At 30.7% G+C, this 22,093-nt stretch overlaps 3 protein-coding genes across 3 annotated transcripts in view; 2 read left to right on the top strand and 1 right to left on the bottom strand.

Annotated features, from left to right (window-relative positions):
* LOC113370749 overlaps window positions 1-22,093 on the top strand; it is a 106,836-nt gene that overhangs the window by 48,345 nt on the left and 36,398 nt on the right. The gene's annotated exons all lie outside the window — the stretch shown is intronic.
* On the bottom strand, window positions 40-980 carry LOC113371216 (ribonuclease H1-like). Its single transcript, XM_026611855.1, has 2 exons — window positions 287-980; window positions 40-50 (listed from the first exon to the last, which is right to left on the bottom strand). Exons 1-2 carry the CDS (start codon window positions 978-980, stop codon window positions 40-42), a joined length of 705 nt encoding a protein of 234 aa, XP_026467640.1.
* Window positions 15,159-18,506, top strand: LOC113371215. Its single transcript, XM_026611854.1, has one exon. It carries the CDS (start codon window positions 15,159-15,161, stop codon window positions 18,504-18,506), a length of 3,348 nt encoding a protein of 1,115 aa, XP_026467639.1.

Raw genomic sequence — 22,093 nt, 5'->3', positions numbered from 1 at the left:
ATTTTTTTTTTTTTTTTTTTTTTTTTTTTTTTCTTTTCTTTATTTGGCCTCTAATAACAATACAGCCACATACAATATTATATTAACATAATTTATATATTTATACCACTTAATCTAATAAAATTAACCAAAATACTATAGCACTTTACACTTCTTAATATTGTAAGTAAATTAACTGGTTTGTCTATGCAATTGCACTCATGCAGCTTATTCAACATATCTTGTCTGTTTTTTTCAAATAGGCCACACTCCAATATTAAATGTTCACCACTTCCAACTGCTTTACCACACCTACATGCATTCGAAGCTGCAACACCTATCCGATGCAGGTGTGATGGAAAGCTTCCATGGTTTAATCTTAACCTCGTTAATGTTACTAAGGTTCTTCTATCCTCGAATTTGAAACTTTCTTGCCACATTCTGCTTCCCACTGCTGGATTGCATATTCTATAATATGCCCCTCTAGTCTCATTTGGATCGATCCATACTTTTTGCCACTCTTTAAAATTTCTATTTTTACACCGTTTCACATAATCCTTGTATGTTGCTACGTGCATAATAGATCCATTTTTTGTTGCTTGTTTTGCTAATTTATCAGCTATTTCATTTCCTTTGATTCCTGAGTGAGCCTTAATCCATATTATTTTAATGGTATACCCTATTCTCATCAGCCTATTAATATCGTACCACACTTCATAGAACAATATATCTGATGTCTGAGTTTTGTTGTATAAATTTTGTAGAGTTTCTATACTACTTTTACTGTCGGTGAATATAACTGTCTTCATTATTTTGTGCCTTTGAATTAACTCTATTGCCTTTTTAATAGCAAAAATTTCCGCAGTAAAAATTGAAGCAAAATCAGGCAGTTTATATCCCAACTTAATGTTCAAATTTTCCAAATATATTGCACAACCCACTTTCTGATCAAGCTTAGATCCATCCGTGTAAATTACATTGTAATCTCTTATTTTTGTCATGTTTATATTAAAAATATCATCAGAAATGCTATATATATCCAGATAAAGTGTATTATAATATGGGTGTTTTGTATAATTGATACCTTCCTCTCTTATTTTATTTACATACAAATAGCTATTAACTAGGCATGGTTTTTTTCGCTTTTTCCAATACTTATATATTGTAGTGTCTATTGAAATTTTACCTACTTTTTCTATAATTTGATTATCCTGTATTATTATTTTTTAAGTATAAATTTGTCACAAATAACTGTCGTCTTAGGTATAAAGGCATCTCCCCACTTTCCACCAAAAGGGCATTAGTGGGAGTGGATCGCATAGCCCCCATACAAATTCTCAAACAGTTATATTGAGCTTTGTCCAATACCCTACAGTAAATCGAATTATTAAATACAATACATCCATAATCAAAAATGGGTCTTATTAGTGTTTTATAAAGATTCAAGGACGCAATAGGGTGTGATCCCCACCATGTACCATTCGTCATTCTCAAAATATTTATTCTTTTTTCTACTCTTTTAAGCACATAATCCATGTGTTGTTTGAAAGATAACTTTTGATCAAATATAACCCCTAAGAATTTGTTATATTTTTGTACTTTAATGATGTGATATTTACTATTTATCTTATCCACATGATTAATATTTCTGTGTCTTGTATAAATACCAATTGAACTTTTATTATCTGATAATTCCAGACCTTTCTCTTCCAGCCACACATGAAAGCGATCAATATTCTTACTCATTACCTCACAAGCTTCTTGCAGGCTTGCTTTTTCTACGTAAATAACCACATCGTCCGCATACTGCAAAATTTTTGTTTCTGGCTCCAAGATCCCTTCTATATCTCTTACGTATATCGCATATAATAAAGGGCTTAAAATACCTCCTTGTGGTAATCCTTTATATATTTTTCTTGGTCCAATTATTTTACCATTTATCCTAAAATATACTTCCCTTTCAAAGATATTATTAGTAACTGCCCTAATAAAATTACATGGTAATCCGATCTTTGACATAGTTTCTGATAATGTTTTAGGTAAAACATTATCGTATGCACCCTTGATGTCACTAAAAAGTGCCACAACATACTTATTTTTCGTAAAGGATATATGTAAGTCACTAATAAAATTACTTAAACTATCCTGTGTTCCCATACCCTTCCTAAAGCCAAATTGACTTTTTGGTAGTATTCCATATTTTTCACTCCACCACTCCAGTCTTCTTTTAATCATTCTGTCCTTAACCTTTGAAACACAGGATGCAAGAGAAATCGGTCTATACGTGGAGATCTCATTCGCATCTTTATTAGGTTTTTTGATTAAAATTGTAATATACTTATTCCAGGCCCCAATTACTTCCGGATTTGTCCATACTTTATTCAACAATTTTAGTAAAATCTCTTTTGCCACCATTGGCAAGTTTATGAGCATAGAATAAAATATTCCATCCATACCTGGTGCGGTATCGTACCTTTAATTAAAGCAATTTCTAATTCCCACAATGTAAAAGGTTTCACTAATAGGAATGTTTCGCGTCCAAAACCTTTTTATCCACATTGAAATAATCATTTCTAACACTAGATGGAGCATAAGTATCAATAATATTATCAATCATCATTGGGTTAACGTTTTCTTGTAAATTTTCAGGTTCTATATATTTTTTCAAACATTTAATTGTTCTAAATACTTCCCTGGTAGACGTATTTGGTTTGATATTATTTGTATATTCATGCCAACTATCTCTCTTCTTTCTTCTGAATATCGTTCTGATTTCAGCATTAATGTTTTTACATATTAAATAATTATGGTAGTTAGATTTCTGCCTATAATTTTTTTCTGCGTCTCTTCTTTTCCTAATAAGTTCGTCGCACTCATTATCCCACCAAATAGGTTTAAAGTGTTTGATATTGGAACATATTCTCTTTTTTGGTATACTTTTCTCCGCTGCAATATTGATTATGTTCATAAATTCTGTATAAGCAACAACCGGGTCATTTACTTCAAAATCATTTGAGTAATACTCAATTACTTTTTGATATTTTGTCCAGTCGGCAGCTTTGCAATTCCAATATTCCCTAGTTCTATTTATAATAGGTGATTCTCTTAGTTGCATCATTATTGGATAATGATCAGATCCAAGAGAATGTTTCCTGACATTCCATACAATTTTATGTGCCACCTCGTGAGTACACAATGTAATGTCTACCACTGTCGAACTATTCTTAAAATTCAAAGTCGGATTCCCGTCATTTAATATAATTAAATTGTTGTCATTAATAACTTCCAATAAGTTATTGCCAATCTTATCATTCCAATTACACCCCCATGCCATATGATGTGCATTAAAGTCACCACAAATTATGTAAGGTTTGGATATCTGACTTAATAAATCATTCCATTGACTAACAGAAATATTATAGTTAGGTACAATATATACCGAAATTATAGATAGTTGATGTTTTCCTGCACAAAATTCTATACCAGATATTTGGAATTTATTTATATCAATTGTTCCCGTATTAAAAGCTAATACTTTGTTTATAATTATTTCATTCTTAACTAGAATTGCAGTACCACCATACCCATCTTTTCTGTCACTGCGCACAGTCTTATATCCCCTGAGCGAAAATTTCCTATCACTCTTCAACCATGTTTCTGAAAATGTAGCAATATGTACTTTGTTTTCAAATAAGAAATGCTCAATACTACTTTTGTTATGTATCAAAGACCTACAGTTGAATTGTAGAATATTTGTTACCATAAAATAAATTGTAATTGTGATTGTATAATTTTCTTTTGCACATTTTCCATGCGCTCATTAACCTTAATTTCTCCTATTGTTGTCCACATCTCCTTCACTACCTATTCTATTCATTACCTCTCTTAACATTTTGTTGATGTCTTTATTATTAGGTTTGTAGTGTTTTTTAACTAGTTTGATAAATAAATTCAAAAATTCATCGGTATGTTCTTCATTGACGTTCTTTATGGTATCTACTTCTTTCTCTTTGTCTTTGTTATCAACTTCATTCCTAGTGGATACTCGATATTTTTCTCTAAAACCTTCCCTATCTGTATGCACCCTGTTCCTTTCACTTGATTCCCCTTTTGATTTATCTTCTTTTCTATTAATTATATTATTATATTTGGTTCTTTCTTGTTTTTTGGCAATGTTTCTCTTGAAGGGTCTTGTAGATGTACTGTACAATATTGATGTGCTGGCCGATACCGGTTCATCATTGTTATCTTCCAGGTCAGATAAAATTTCAAATTTATTTCTAAGAATGTTGTTGTTAATTTGTAAACTTTTCCTGCTTTCTGTGCTTATCACTGGAAAATTCTTTTCTTTGTCTAAATTGGTTAGACTACCTCTGGTTATTCTGGCATACTTGTTGTTTTCTACAACTGACCTTGCTTCGTGAAAAGCTAAGTTTTGTGTTGCCATTATTTCATATATTTTCTTATATTTCATAAATATTGGGCATTCCCTATTATATGCTGCATGTTTACCAAAACACAAGCAGCATCTTAAATCGTCCGTATTTATGCAATCTTGTAAGGCGTGATTTTCTGCGCATTTTGGACATCTTACCTCTCCTCGACACTGATCACGAACGTGGCCGAATCTCCAACATTTGTGGCATTGTATTACTTTTTTCACGAATGGTGTTACTGGGCATTTAACAGAGTGGATCGCTACTTTTTCTGGTAATTTTGTCCCTTTAAAAGTGAGTTTAACACACTGTGATTTGTATGTCTTATGATTTTCTTTTTTCGATCTTATACATTTAACTCCCACTATCGGATACTCGGATTCGATGACATCCACAATTTCTTCCTCAGATAATTCGCTATCTACGTCAAAAATGATTCCGGTCCGCACCGTTAAATATTTGGGGATATACGCTCTTAGATTATTCGATTTGAAAAATCACCATCTAATAGTCTATTAGCTGTCACACCATTACTTAAAATCAATTTTACTTTGTTTTTACCAATTACTCCAATTTCTTCCAAATTTGTTTTCATATTTGGCCATGCATCATGAATTTTTTTTCCAAGTGCCATAGGATGCAGGCGTCCTATGTTTTTATTATAAGATTCTACGTATATTATATATGGTCCTTTATCGTAACTGTCATATCGTACTTTATCCTGTTCGTAATTGTCGGGCATCATTTCGTTTTCTTTGTCATTATGTTTTGTTATTTTACTCGAGTCCTCACCACAATCATCAAATTGCATTACGTTATCTAACTCATGAAAGTCATGCAACATTTTATCATTCTGATCATTTATTTCGGTATTACTCGACCCCGCACTAATATTTTCATTGGTCATTTCTTCGTTGTTTGCATAAGTTGTTGTTTCACTTAAATCCTTATCGCACTCATCAAATTGCATAACGCTACTTAATTCTTGACTGTTCCGATTTGCTTCAGTATTCTGATTGATATTTACAATATTCGATACCATAGTATTTCTTTCATTACTTGTTCCATCACTATTATTATAATTTGAAATATCACTATTATTTGTTATCTTAGACGCCGTGTCATTGTTATTATTTCCCACAGTATGTATAATATTTTCGGTTCTTCTAAGTTTGGTTGCACTTTTGCCAATTACTTTATTCATAATTTTTAATTTATTATCTTCCTTAATTGTTTTATTTTTGTTACTGTTCTTTTTATCTTTACTATCTGATATTGCAGAAATTCTGGTATGTTTTTTATACTTATGTAATAATCTGTTCTTAATTACATCTACCTCACTCATGATGCTACTAGTATTTTTGTTTGAATTATAATGTACTTCTAATTCTTCTTCACTAATTTCACTCATTAACATTTCATTATCAAAACTATCATTTATCGTATTCATTGCCGTTGCAATTGTTTCACCGATTACCGAACACTTTGTTGAACAATCGGGCGGCCGTCCGCCTTCTTGTCCGTATTGTCCGGATTCCATTACGTCACTTTTTTAATATATATTCACTGAACACTTGTCGATGTTACCTGCTCCGAGGTCAAACACAAACTGTGTAATTATATTTAAAGAAAATAAAAGAGACTGTATACCATTGAAAGAGGTCCTTTAAAGACAAAGATTATCGTATATAAAATATAGTATGCAAAATTGCATAATTTTGGGATATTTTACATCTAGAATGTCATAAAATTGTCTGAGAAAGCAAACGCTTCTTATTTCGACGCAAGTCTTTGTATTAGTTAAAAGTTTAATTATATTTCAAACATCAAAAGTACAAAAAAATCAGGTACTCAATCATTATTCTTTACTATTTCATTAAATTTAGTTGGTTAAAAATTGGTTAAATTTTGACGGAAAAAACATTTCAACCTTTACAATGCAAACAGAAATTATATCGCCCTCTGAATGCGTTACTGCATTGCACCACTCTATAACTTTATTCGAATGACTGTATATTTACCCTTATGAAAAACAAATTTCATGTAGTTGAATATATGTTTCAGAAGAGTTTAATTTAAAGATAGAAGATATTGAACTTGAAAATAAACATCAAGTAATAAAGTGTATCAATTGACGTACATATAATGAAATAATACAAAACCTCAAAAAAATAAAATCCCACCAAAAATGCAATGCTAGAAATAAAAATTAAATAATAAATGAAAATTATAAATATTGTTTAGCTCTTAGGTAAGTCTTATTTCTATATAAACTCAAATAACACTCAATTATACTCTCGGTCTCTACTCTATATAATTTCTATATACATTTTCACAGTCATTATACATTAATTACTCTTTTGTTATTTACTATACTCCACTCAATAGAAAAATTACATCATTTCATTGTTAATAATTAACAAAGAACGAAGATAATATTATAACAAAAATGAACAATAACACCATTATTAATATCTTATTTGCAGGTGTATTATTCACCAGACCAATTAAACCCCAAATTGCATGATTATTTTTCAAATCACGATATTTTTTTCTCGCCTGAGTAAAAAACATGCGAAACTCCAAAATATTTCTATAAACACGCAATGTTTTCTAGAATATATCAAAAGATGCTTTTGTTATCAAGAGAAAAAATCTTTTTTTCTATCGGAGTTATTAGTAAGCATTCGGCATCATCTCACGCGGACAGTTACGTTTCCCACGAGGATTCTTCGTTATATGGAATGGATGAAGTAGTTTTAGTATAGGGAAAAACGAGGAAAATCTCATGCGAACAACATGTATGCTCTTGTTATACCAAGATTACTACAAAAAATTCATCTACATTTGAAAAATATTTATTATCCATTCACAGTTCCTTCTATGCTTCACTGTCTTTCTATTGATTGTACAATGATGTAATTAAGAATTAAATTAGGTGCTATTAAGTCGTTGAAATAAATTTTTAATTCAAAATTAGCCATCAATATTGCACTTGTCTCGTTAACGTACTGAAAACAAATATAATTTGTAGGTGGACCAAAGTACAATTTTTAAAACTGTATTAATCCTTGCCACTCATACAATTCAAAAGTAATGTATCACCAGAGCGGCGACATCCGAGAGGAGAGGGTTAATATACTAGCTGTGCCCTCGACTTACCATGGAATTTAGCATCAAAGTTAAAACTAATTGTAGTATTTAAAAAGCAAGAAATACATACTTAAAACATTTTACCAAAAACCTATTATCTACGATACAAACAATTTAAAAAAAACTATAATTAATTCATATTTGCATATTTATATTCACAATAAAAAATGGATATTGAGGTCAAATGTACTTGATTCATAATTTTTAATATATGTCACTATAAAGAAAAAGGAGTTAAAATGTATCTTTTGTTATATATTAGCTCAAGGATTTAAAAAAAAAAATTACTATATGCAACCTATTTGTATTTATATGCATTTATTAAAAACAGCCATTTCAATATTACAAACTCACTAATTTTATTTACACGTATAAATAATAGTTATTTCACGATTTTATCGATTTTATGAATAAAATTTTCCACATATTAATTGATAGTTAACTACAACACTTTTACAGAACCGGGAACGCAAATCATATAATATTTATCAGCAATATAGTATTTTACAAAGCGTTTCAAAATTGATATAAATTTTGTTATACATTTGTTTTTATTTATTTGGTAATTTTAATGTATAAATAAATATTTTAATTTGAATTAAATCATTGATATAACACATTCGATAGCATTTAATTAATTTCTCAATTTGTTATTTTCTATATCGAGTTTAACGTTATTAAACTGCAATTCATAATGTAATTTATTTCATGAAAATGTATTGAATTTGCATTTTTATTTTATATGGAATAAAAATGCTTTTCATTGGAACTAATATTTTCATTTGCTTACCGTAACAGTAATTGGATTAGAAACTGATTTTTGAAAGAACTATCATGCTTTAGAGAGATTTCTTTGACTAATTCATTCATACTCAATATATAATTTCATAAAAATATAAATTTCAACAAGTTGGGTACACAGGAACTTAAATAATTAATGAAAATAAATCATCGTGTAATGATAATATTTTGATTAATGTAAAAAAATCATAATATTTTATGTCGTAACTTTCGGAATAAATATATTTTAGTTTAATTATACAATTGTCAATTGAAACTAAAATTACAACGGGAGATATGCGAAATGGTTTATTCTATCTAAAATAAAAAAGACATACATTATCTTTATATGGTCACTTTTCTAATTGATGCTAATTGATGCCAATACAATTAAATTTTTTATTAAACAAATTGTCAGCAAGCAGTATTACAAAAATATGCTGAATATCCCAATTTCCCGTACAATCGACACGGTAATGTTTCAGCGCCAGGAAATCCGTTTATTTGGATCTTAATCTAATTATCAATATATATGACTATTCGCTCGAAATACTATGGAGATTATTTGCAAACTGATCGAGAATTATATTAATGTAAATTGGTTACGTGGATGGAGTAGAAACACTATATACGGAAATGAAGGTATAATTAGATTGCAATCTGATGTCGATATGCTACTTATTATACAATATTCAAAGTGTTTATAAATTGGTCAATTTCATAATTTTGTAGGTATGTTTATTAATATGTACCTACTACATAATATTATTAGGAAGTTCTTTGAAATAGTACAAATGCAAAAATGTATTAACTATAAGGTAAGGGGCCCAGTTTCTGACCTTTTTAGAGTGACGGTGGAGGTTAAACTATAATAATTAATATAAAACTTAACTTAATGAAGAAAATTATAATTTTATCTATTAGTTTAGGATTTTTAAAATAAAGTAATGTGCATGAAAAAATTATTTGAACTAAATTTATATTTTAAATTGACGTTTTAAAAATTGACATTAAGAGCTCCAGTTTCTGACCCTCAGAATTCTTCGTGTGGCAGTTTCTGACCCTGACCGTAGCCCAATTTCTGACCCTCAAATTTAATCATGATTAGGTTATGAAGTGCTTACTAATTTTAAATAAACTGAAATTATTATTAAAATAAATAAATTAAATATTTATTCTAAAAATATACAGTTTGTTAAAATTTAACGTATAAATAGTTCAAGTCTTGTTATAACATATTACACAAACAAAAAAATTAAAATTAATTATTTAAATTACTTAGACATTTTTTTTTATTTTAAGAGCTTTTTGTTTCTTTTTTTCTTCAAGTTTTTCTTTTTTAATTATTTTTTCTGCCTCCTTGATGGCTTTATTTTTGGACCTTTCAGCTTTTTTCAATTCTTTTTCTTCTTCTAATTTTCGTTTCTTTGCTTCTTTGTCGTCATGATATTTTAACCACGAATCAGATGTATAAACTGTCGGTACCTTTTCCTTAGCTTTTCGTTTCTTCAAATTATTAATAATTTTATCACTTAAAAGATGTATTTACAAGATTTAAATACAATCTTTCATTTATACCAATGAATATTAAATGTAAATTTATCACTTTACTACGAAAAATAGTAAAAAAAATATAAGATAACAATAAATATTATTATTTTTACATTTAATGAACAAGTGACTAAAAACATGTGACAGATAACCTAGCTTTTAGAAGGTTAGAATTGCAGGGTCAACAACTGTGACATACACTTAAAATTGAGCCTAGTTATTGACCCTCAAATTTCAGTAATAAAACTAAATTTAATATGTTTTATAAATATTTTAAAATAAATTTTAATTAATTATTGACTTATTTGTATATTTTTAGTTAGATTTTCGTACTTACATCATAATTAGTGCACGAACTCAATTGTCGTAGCTCCTTACATAAACTGTTTAGACTAAAGCTAAAAAATTGCTTCCACAGTCACTTTTGGTTTAAAATTTTTTTTTATTTAGTTAATATTTTTTATATTTTTTTAATTAATTTATTTTCACATTAAATGTATAGTTTTTTAATTAATTCCAAAAAAAGTTGAAAAGGTCAGAAACTGGGCCAGGGCCAATAACTGGGTCTTTTACCTTAAATGAAGAAATTTTAGAAATTGTATCACCTTATGATCATGCATTATGTATTTTAATTTAAATCCAACCGATTTGGAGAATTTTTGAGAACAAGTAAATACTATGTACATGGAAGTTTGAGATTAACTTCAGCTCAACATTTTATAAGTATTTAAACATTTAAAAAAATAGAGAAATATCTTGGCCTTGTGTTCAGGTAGTTCAAAAGTAAAGTATTTTTCAACAAAAATAATATTTTTAGATTATATTATTTTAAATTCCCGTAATAGATAGCTATTCTTATATGATAAAAGTTTTATTATCAATTTTAACTAAACTTTATGTGTTATAGTTCTAAATTCAATTGTATTAAAACTCTTGTTTTAAATGTTTTTTTTGTATGTGAAATTAATTTTAAAAAATATCTAAAAAAACGATTAACTTAATAAATTTGTACTGCCATATCGTATATAAAACATATATTGAACATAATTTGCAGAAAATTAATCGAATTCAATAAAACACTCGTTTAGAAAATACATTGTTCGTTTGCATTTTAATTTTTAACAAACAACATTAATTATATTTTAAATTAAATGAAAGGTTCTCGAAAAAAATTCATTCAACTTTCAAAAAAAAAAAAAATGTTATAGAAACAAATCATGTCTGTTTTTTTTAACTAAGGCCATGAACTAAAGATTTATTGATGCTAGTACAACAAAAGTATTATGTTGTACAGGGTGTCTCATTATTTATTATAAAAAATCAAAAAAGGTAATAATATTGACCTTATGTGCCCTGGAAAAAAAAAACAGAAAAAAAATATTTCAAGTTATTTGTAAATTATGAGCTTTTAAGTGCAAGCAAGAGCTTTGGTGACATTAGAATCATTTTTCGGTTATAGTGGTTAATTTTTATCAATTTTGTTCGTTTTAATTCAGGAACCGTATCCGTGAATAATATTTCTATGGCCACAAGACACAATTTTCTTAAGTATTTGTTAAACCCTTTTTGTTCAACTGTGGAATTAAAAGCTTGAAGATCAGTCGACTTTTAGAAGCCCTCTTTTTTTTTAAAAAAAAAAAGCCCTAAAGTGTGTTGGCATGTTTTTTTTATCAAAAGTTGGCGCATATAATCAAGATTGTAAAATGATAAAATACTTGATATTTATTATTATGAAAAAAAAATCTACTAATTATGACTGGTTATAATATCACCATCTCTAGGTTTCACTTAAAAGCTTGAAATTTCCAAACAACGTGAGATATTTTTCTTTATAATTTTTTCCGGATTGTTAAGATCAGTATGTACTATCACCTCGTTTCGGATTGGTGTGAAGTTCTGCGGACACCCTGTATAAATAATAAAGAGAAAAAAAATATTTTAACTTCCCGTAGGGCAAGTTACAGTAATCGCAAAAAAATCGAAACTGAAAATTTCTATATATCTTTACGTTTCAGAGGTTTCAGCGCGTGTGTGTGCGTGTGTGTATATGTTTGGATACAAATTTTCGTCGACTATTTCGGGAACACGAATGAAGCGATTTGAATAATTAAAAAAACATTCGATTCGTATTGATAAGGAGACGCGCTGATTAGTTTTTGGCAAAGGCAGGTCTAGCCGTTCCGAAGATATGAGGCAAAAAGTGCCAAAAACGGTAACTCAGTTTTTAAGAGAACGGAGCGTCCGATTTGAATAATTCAAGAAGCATTTTACTTGTATTAACAAGATGAAGAACTGATCAAATTTTCATGAAGACAGGTCTAGCGGTTTCGGCGATCTAGTAAAAATAGTAAAAAAAAGCCATCTGGCGGTTAAAAATGATCATTAGACATATGTACATCAAATTATCAGATATTTTATAGAGAGAATTTAACAATAAGTATAAATTTTGTTTACATTCCTATGAGTTCCGTACCAATGTTTATCCGTTAGACGGCGGCGCGGCGCTTACGCGCTTCGATCTTTTGTCTCTATGCAGTTAAAGCAGTATATTTGCTTTGAAAAAAAGTTCAGAATTTCCAAAATATTTCAAAATAAATTTTTCTTCAAAAAGTTTTTTTTTTTTCAAAAAAAGTACATTTTTGTCAAAAATTTATAGTTTCTCAAAAATCTAATTTTTTCAGAGTAAATTATTTTCAAAAATGTTAATCTTTTGAAAAAAAATAATGTTTGGTACGGGAAGTTACAGCAATTTGCCTTAAGGCACAATGCCATGCGTCCCACTAGTTATTGATAAAAATGGCAGGAAATGTAATTGAGCTTTTACGAGAATCACTCAACACTTAATAATAACCAAAAAAAATAAAAGTGTGAATCTGATCGGCAAAAAAATAAACGACTATGTTTTGCCATTACATTTTTACATACCTTTGGCACATTGGGTTTGTTATTGCGGGCGTGACGCGCCGCTTTGAAGTTTAGCCTTCGTAGGGCGGTGGAGGCGGACGTCAGCAGATCGGTATCGGACCCCGATGAATGCGAAGGGCTCGGTGGAGGACCGCCCGATGATTGGCCTATTGAGACTGTCATTGCCGGTGAGCCTGGAAACGATATAATAAAAATGATTATTTATCAATCGATGTTGTTCATGCTGTCATCTGATAAAAACCAATTTATGATATCTTTCATTATTTTCTAATATTAATTACATTTAGTTTTGGTTTCATTGTTATTACTTAATTAATTATTATTATAATATTATGTAATTTTATGTATTATACATCTTTTTTCAAATTTATCAACTCATTCAGTTATTCGCGGATTATGGATCATATTTCCATTTACTCTTCAATATGCATATTTCATTCTCACAAAAATTGCTCACTTTCATTCTTGAAATTAAAATATGTTATAGAAATAGTTATAACTTAAGGCAGTATTCTATTGTAAAGGCATTAATTTCAGGTCATTTTTACATCATTGTAAATTATAGCCAATCAACGTTTTTACCCTAATTTTTTATATAATTTATTTATCAGTGATACAAGAGTACAGAAAAAAGTAAAACCAAAATAAAATGATAATTTTTAAAGTTAGCAGTTGTTGAAGTGGGGGGTCCCTAAAAATTGATAGGTACGATCATGCCCACGGTTGCAGCCCTTCTAGTAATTCGCAATGAAAAAAAAAAAGATTATCAATCTAGATTCTAGAATGATGTCGCAATGATATTAAAAATGGATTAGGCAAAAAAAATTTTTTTTTGACAAAATGATGACTGTTTGAGAAAGAAGTATTATTTTTTCTACCACTTTTAGAGTTTCTCGATTTTTTTTTTAAAAAAAGCATTGATTGAAATAAGAGGATGAGGTTATATAACAGAGAGCACTCTATAAAAAAATATTCTCTGGAAATTTCAAGTGAATCGGCTCAGTAGAAGTCTAGAAATCGTGGGCATTATATTGAAAAAGACAGTTTTAAGAAAAGCGCGTTTACAGTTTCGCAAAATGAAAGAAACGGAAGAGGATTATCATGATCAAACACTGTATCTCCGAAAATAATTTAAATTTAAAAAAATATTCTCGTACGCTTTTTTTTAAATAGTTAAAATTTTAAAATATGAACCAAAAGAAAAACTATTTTTGTGAATTTTTACATAAAAATACCCCCTTAAATATAAATATAAGAAAAATATTTCTTGAGAGAATAGTGATGTTTACATTAATTTGCAATTTATTGCTTATATGTTTACTTCGTTGTAACCCAACGGTTTATATACGTATAATATATACTAAGCAATCTGATTATCATGTCTGAACATCCTAAGAATTGTCGTTACAAAGTATGACCTCATATCGAATAGAAAAGTGATATAATCAAAAATAAAATTGATAAACTTAATCAAATGCGTACGTGAACTACTGCATATTACGACATAATCACTCTTAGAAAGTTGATCAAATATTCACATATTAGCACTCAGAATTTGATTTATTGAACTCATATCTTGAAACGAATAAACGCCCACTGTTTAAAAATGATATAAAAAGCCTAACTATAACTAAAAATGGGCAGTTTTGTTTCGATGACAATATCACAAAAATTATAGAAGTACTATGAAATACATGGATTTAAAAAAGTCTTGCGTTTTGATATTTGAACTTATAATAAAAACTATTAACATAGCATGAAACAAAATTGGGAGGTTGGTAACGGAAAACACTAAACGGCGCTTAAATAATTTACGCACTGTGAATGAAAAATTAATATATAATGTTAATAATATAAAATATTTGATTCATGCCGACCGCAACTGTTTATATTTTGGCAACAGGTATTAAAACTAGTCCGTTACGTGTTATTATTGATACCGCAAGCGATCGCAACTATGTGACAGAGTCATTCTGTAAATCCGCTCAACTAGAGATAACACCGATCGAGGCTCAAGTCATTTCTATAGGTAACTCTTCGCAAAAAATTACGGGCATGGCAAATTTTATTATTATGTCGAATGATTGTTCCTTTCAAATGTCTGTATGTGCCTATGTAATACATGAAATTGTCAAACCACAACCGACCATTAAAATTCCATTCGATTCCATTAATAAATTTTTATCTTTACAACTGGCGGATAATAAATTTTTCATTCCTCAAACTGTTAATGGAATCTTGGGTTGTGATGTATTTAATGCTATTATTATGTCAAATCACATAAAAACCGTCGATTCACCTATCGCATTGGATACAAAATTAGGTTATGTAATAATGGGATCTCTTCCAAACGTTGCATCGCCTGATTCAAGTTCGACAAATCTATGCACGATTGAACATGATTCCTTATCTAAACAAATGAAAACATTTTTTGAGTTAGAAGATGTACCTGACATGATTGTGTCGGAAAACGATTATTGCGAACAGTTCTATACGTCCACCACAGTACGGAATTTCGATGGACGTTACGTGGTCGCATTACCATTTCATGACAACGTTAATGTAAATTTTCAGAAATCATATGAACTCGCGCATAAGCGTTATTGTATTTTAGAACAAAAATTTCGGAAATCTTTTGAATTCCATAAACAATATTCAGAAGTAATTCAAGATTATTTACAACGAAAACACATGTCATTTTTAGGCCATGTAAATGATTCCGCAGCCAATGAAGGGTATTATATTCCACATTTTGCCGTGATTAAAGACAGCTCATCCACACCGTTACGAATTGTATTTGATGCATCAGCAAAGAATGCTGAATTTCCTTCCCTGAATGCCAACCTATTTTCCGGGCCAAAGCTACAGTCTAACATTATCACAATTCTTCTTAACTTTCGTTTTGGCGAAATTGCTTTAACGGCCGATATTAAACAGATGTACAGAAATATATTAATTCGTGATCAAGATAGACGATTTCAAAGGATACTTTGGAGATTTTCTACGGAAGATCCCCTCGGCATTTATGAATTAAACACTGTCACGTTTGGTATTACGTCATCTCCTTTTCATGCGTTACGCATTATTAAACAACTAGCTAAAGATGAGAGCAAAAATTACCCCTTAGCCACTGATATAATGCAAAACGATATTTATATCGACGACGTGGTTACTAGTGCAGACACCGTCGAAATCGCAAAACAACTTTACGTTCAATTGTCGAGTTTGTTCCGTTCCGCGTGTTTTGAACTAGCGAAGTGGGCTTCGAATGATCGTCTAATGTATAAACAATTTGAATCACACCATAAAACACAAATTAATTTTTCACAAACAATCTCTGAATTTGATACTTCTGTTAAAGTATTGGGATTGAGATGGGATCCAATTCAAGATTGTTTTAAATTTAATATCAACCTTCTCCATCAAAATAGGACAAAACGTCATATATTATCCACCATTGCTCGTATTTGGGATCCCTTAGGTTTCATTACGCCTATTACCATCAAATTCAAAATGATCATGAAAGAACTATGGTTATTAAAATTGGATTGGGATGAGCCATTACCTTCCTCGTTAGTTGCAACATGGCTTAGTATTTATAATCAACTTCCAGAATTAATTAATCTTTCCATTCCTCGATTTGTAGGTACCAAAAATTATATTCGTTGTTCTCTTTACGGTTTTGCGGATAGTTCAGAAAAGGCTTATGGAGCTGTGATTTATATCAAGCCTTGCGATGATAATAAATATTACCTTCTTATTTCAAAATCAAAAATTACTCCAATTAAAGTTCAAACTTTAGCTAGGTTAGAGTTGTGTGCGGCGCATTTATTAGCAAAATTATTATCCTTTGTCATATCTTCCAATCATCATTCTTTATGTATCGAAGAAATATATGGTTTTACGGACTCGATGATTGTGCTTCATTGGTTAACAGGACCAGCTCATAGATGGAAAACTTTTGTCGCAAATAGAGTAACGAAAGTTCATGATTTACTTCCTTCTGCCAAGTGGTATCATATTCCTTCCGAGGCAAATATTGCCGATTGTGTTTCTCGTGGTTCATTACCAAATACATTGCTTAATAATAGTAATTGGTACACAGGTCCCTCATGGCTTTACTCTCACAGAAGTCATTGGCCCATACGTTCTACGTTAGATTCCATGCAAAATGTTCCAGAAGAAAAAGTTTCATCTTGCTTAGTGGCAAACTCCTGTAAAAATGATCTATACGAATTTACTTCCACTATATCTTCATGGGCCAGACTATGCAGAATATTTGTATTTATTTTACGTTTCTGCGTAATTATTCCATCTAGAAGTGAAATATATTTTTCAGATTTCAACAAAGCCGAATTAACTATAATCAAACTTATCCAACAAATCTATTTTTTCGAAGAAATTGATTGTTTGAAAATGAACAAGTTTCCTAAAAGGTATCGGACTTTACGACTATTTTTACATGATGGGTTCTTAAGAGTTGGTGGACGTTTAACACATGCTAACCTGGATTTTGATCATAAATTTCCCTTGCTTTTACCCAAAAAGGATCACGTGATAAATTTAATAATTGATTATTATCATGAGAAACATTTACATGCTGGTCCACATTTACTCACCTCCATTCTTCGTCAAAGATACTGGATTTTATCCATTCGCAGTATTGTACGCCAACGTATTCATAAATGCAATAAGTGCTTTAGGAGTAATCCTAAATCCTTTACTCCTATTATGGCTGATTTACCTTCTCCTCGTGTTATGGAGGCAAAACCTTTTCAGCACACTGGTACTGACTATGCTGGTCCCTTTCGCGTAACCATGGGAAAATTTAGGGGCGTAAAAAGTTCAAAAGCATATATTTGTTTATTTATTTGTTTTTCCACAAAGGCAATACATATTGTGCTTGCCTCCGATTTAACCACTTCGACGTTTTTAAATTGTTTTAAGCGCTTTATTTCACGAAGAGGTCCAGTTTCTTGTCTGTATTCAGATCGCGGAACAAATTTCGTTGGTGCCAAATCAGAACTGAAAGATATATTTCAGCTTATTAACTCAAAATCATTTAGTGCATCATTAAACTCCGAACTTCACAAGCATAATATCAATTGGTCTTTCAATCCGCCAGCCGCACCCCACTTCGGGGGTTTGTGGGAGTCCAACATAAAATCTATAAAAGCGCATTTATATCGAGTAATAGGTGAACAAATTCTTACTTACGAGGAATTAAATACCGTGTTAATCCAAATTGAGGCGCTTCTCAATTCTCGACCATTATGTTGGATGAGTTCCGATCCAAGTGATCCCCAACCTCTTACGCCAGCTCATTTCCTCACTTTAACTCCCTTAAACATCCTTCCATCAAAAAACATATTGCAAATAGATTTACCGACGCGAAAACAATTAATTGATAAAATAATACAATCTTACTGGAAGAGATGGCATTCTGAATATTTAAGTGATTTACAATCACGTCAAAAGTGGAACACCCCTTCTCTCCCGGCTAAAAAGGGTATGTTAGTTCTAATCAAAAATGAAAATTTGCCTCCTCTTCAATGGTCCATGGGGGTTATTGAAGACGTTTTTCCTGGAAAAGACGGAGAGGTGCGCACAGCTTTAGTAAGAACCAGGGCTACGTTATTGAAACGCCCTGTAGTAAAGCTCTGCCCCCTACCTACACAGTAATTTATGGTGAAGAAATATGTTTTTTCATATTTGCAAACGATAAAAAAAAAAAAAAAAAAAAAAATAGTCTAATGCTTTTATTTGTTACCTTTCAATTAATTCCTTCCTTTTACCTTTTACCATTATATGTGGTAACTTTATCAGTAACTTGCTTCTATTCAGAGGAATCGCATGACAACTCAATCACACTCAAGAGCAGAATGTTATTTGCTCAGTTGTTCTCACAACTTTTGATAATATTCAAAATCTGTACATTCAAGAAGATCGAACGCTATGAATCATCATTGCAGTTATTGTAAAAATGCCTTTAATTTGGAAATGAATACGGCCCCATATTGGACACTTTCCAAAGACGAACGGGTTGTTTTAAACCATGCTGGTTACTCAAAATAAACTACCACCATTATCAACAAATCCAAGGTCAATGAAATTTTAATTCCTATTCGACATAAAGGCATCTTAGATATGACAATTGATAATTCCACCAAGACAAATTTTCATGTGTTCCGAAAAAATAAGCATGTATGATGCAAACCTAAAATAATTTCCAGTGGTGCTATATGCAAGTCTCATGGAAGTGATATCCATTAATAGAGAATATTAAAAATCATTTGCTATAGCAGAGAATGAAATTTGGCAGCATTATTACAGCAAGATACTGAGCAACTATAATATAGTTCAAACAAATAACAAGGTTACTGCTTTCCTGTCAAGATTACTTATCCTTAATATTGATTATGATGGGTGAACATAGAAGCATTAGATATTCCATCAAAACTTAATTTACTTCCTAGATTCAATTAAGAATCAACATGTTATTTCTTCACCATCTCTCATGTGTTTTATTTTTCGCATAGTTTGACTAATGGTTTTGATATTTCCATTTATATTTTCTAGTATTAAAAAGGTACCCTTTTTCGCCCGGGGAAGAAATGGTGACGCCACTGACTATTACATGCGTCGATAATAATAATATAGTCGCCATCTCGGGGTTACAATATGTCACCCGATTTGTTCCTTTCTAATCCAGACTACCTGTCTCTTTCCTTCCAAAACTTTGACCTTAGACTTCCGACATGTGGTCAGTCTATTCTTTCTATTCGAGTTGATTTCCAGTTCACTTCGCTTCCAGTGCATTTTCAGTTCGGGTTCTATCTAGTTCCGTATTCAATTCGATTCCAGTGCGTTATCAGTACGCTTACAGCTGCTTTCTTTCTTTGGTTCAGTTTCGAGTTTCATTCCGAGTCAGTCGAGTTTAGAAGTTTTGTTGAGTTTCCTTTTATTGACCAAAGTGAGGTAATTTTTAACTTCCCGAAGGAGAAGTTTATGTTTTCATCAAAAAATCCGAATGGCTAATTTTATGTTTTCTCGACGTTTCAAGCCATTCTGAATCGAATGAGACCAAATTGGAAAAAAGTATGTGTGTGTGTGTGTGTGTGTGTGTGAACAGATTTTTTGCCGTAAATCGACGTTTCTCCAAAACGGCTGGAGCGATTTCAAAAATTTAAAGCCATGATGTATCTCGATAAGGACTATCGTCTCTGAGTTTTGTGCGGCGATCGGCAGGGCCGTTTCTTTGTAAATTGCAGAAAAGTTAAAAAATTTTTCGTCCACGTTTTAGCCCGCAGTTCTGAATCGATCGTGAAAATTCAAAAACCATTCGAAAGATATTGATGGGAATCGTGCTGATGAGTTGTTGGTAGAGATCGGCCGGGCCGCTTCTTGTAATAAAGTGTAAAAAAAAATTTTTCGACGATTTTTATTATTATTTTTTTGACGGTAGATACCATAGTCTTCTAGATCATACTAAAATATTACGACCATACGACAAATGGTTAGCTTTAAAAAGTCGTCAAAGTTTGCAAAAAATTGACATTTATCAAAATTAGATCTTTGATCGACGTTTCTCAAAAACGCCTGAACCGATCTCAGAAATTATTTAAAAGCCATTTGATGTATTTCGGCGAGGACTATCGTTTGTCAGTTTTGGGCGACGATCTGCCAAGCCGTTTCTTTGTAATTTGAAAAAAAGTGTTAAACTTTTCGTCCACATTTAAGCTCATCCTACCGAACCGATTTTAAACTAGTGGGGTGGGTGGCATCGTGCCTTAAGGCAAATTGCTGGAACTTCCCGTACCGTAACGAAATATTCGAGGAATATTGAATTTTTTCAAACAGATTATTATAAATATTGTAACATTCTCTAATATTATAAGAATTATATAAACTGATTGCAGAGTTGAATTATTTGTTAAAAGTATATTAGAACTATAGTCAGAATTAAAAAAAAATCTGAATTATTTTCGATATACAAAAAATTAAAAAAAAAAAAAAAAAAAAAAAAAAAAATGGTACAAATTTTTTTTTTCCCAAAATCAATTATTTTGTTAAGACAAGCAGAAATTTCTTTGAATCAATTGAATCGGACGCTTAGTTCTCTCCAAAAACTGCCATTTTTTGTACATTAGCTCTGTATCTCCGAAATGGCTGAGCCTGCCTTTGCGGAAAACTGAATAACCCTCTCCCAATCATTACTAATTGAATGTTTTTTAGATCATTCAAATCGGATGCTCCGTTCTCTCAAAAACTCGATTTCTATTTTCTGCACTCTTTGCTCCTTATCTCCGTAACTGCTGGGACCTGCCTTTGCCAAAAAACTAATCAGCTCTTCTCCTTATTAATAGGAATCGAATGTTTTTAAACCATTCAAATCGGTTGATCCGTACGCCCGAAAACGTGGGCGAAAATTTGTATCCATACATACATACACACACCACACACACACACACACACATCCATTTTTCTGAAGTATGCCAAAATGTTCAGAAACCTTCAAAACGTCGAGAAATGTAAAAATTTTCAATTCCGATTTTCGGCCCATTACAATAACTTACCCTACGGGAAGTTAAAAATCAAAAACTGTTCGAAAGATATTAGTTGGAAATGATATGATAGTTTAGGTGAAAATCTTACGAGCCGTTTTCTTGTAATTAACTGTTAAAAAAAAAAATTAAGCCCGATTTTTATGAATTTTTTGTTAGCGGTATATACTATGGTTTTATAGAATTTACTGAAATATTACGGGCCTTACGACAAATAGTTTGATTTAAAAATCATCAAAGTTTAAGAAAAATAAGTAGTTTTTTTGACGTTTGATAAAATTAAAATTGGACGATTTTACTTGGTATAACGATAGAGTACTTGGTTTTAATGACATATTAATGTCCTATGGAAACTGGTTCAATTATAACAATTGTTGATTTCTGAAAAATTTACTTTTGAAAAATTCTCCGTGTCAAAGTGGTCGCTCGTTTTCAATTAGTGTAATAAATCCACTAAGAATACTTTAATCACTCATGAATTAATTTAGTTTTTATTGATTAAGTCGATTAATTACACATATCGGGAAGTTCATGTAACTTGCCTCAAGGCTAAATACCAAACCAACTAGTTTAGTTTGTTATTATCATAGAAGAAGAACGTTTTTAGTTTCCATATACAGTCCACGAATACCAGCCATCCGTGTGGTCTACTGATCGAATCAAGGCCACACCAAAATCATTTATTGTATAATATGAAATTATCAT

The sequence above is a fragment of the Ctenocephalides felis genome, unplaced genomic scaffold (assembly GCF_003426905.1).
Source record: "Ctenocephalides felis isolate EL2017-DRISC unplaced genomic scaffold, ASM342690v1 CF-g0.4_SCAFFOLD_01492, whole genome shotgun sequence".
Lineage (NCBI taxonomy): Eukaryota > Metazoa > Arthropoda > Insecta > Siphonaptera > Pulicidae > Ctenocephalides > Ctenocephalides felis.
The sequence above is the reverse complement of the archived record's forward strand: the minus strand, read 5'-3'. Positions and strand labels throughout refer to the sequence as shown.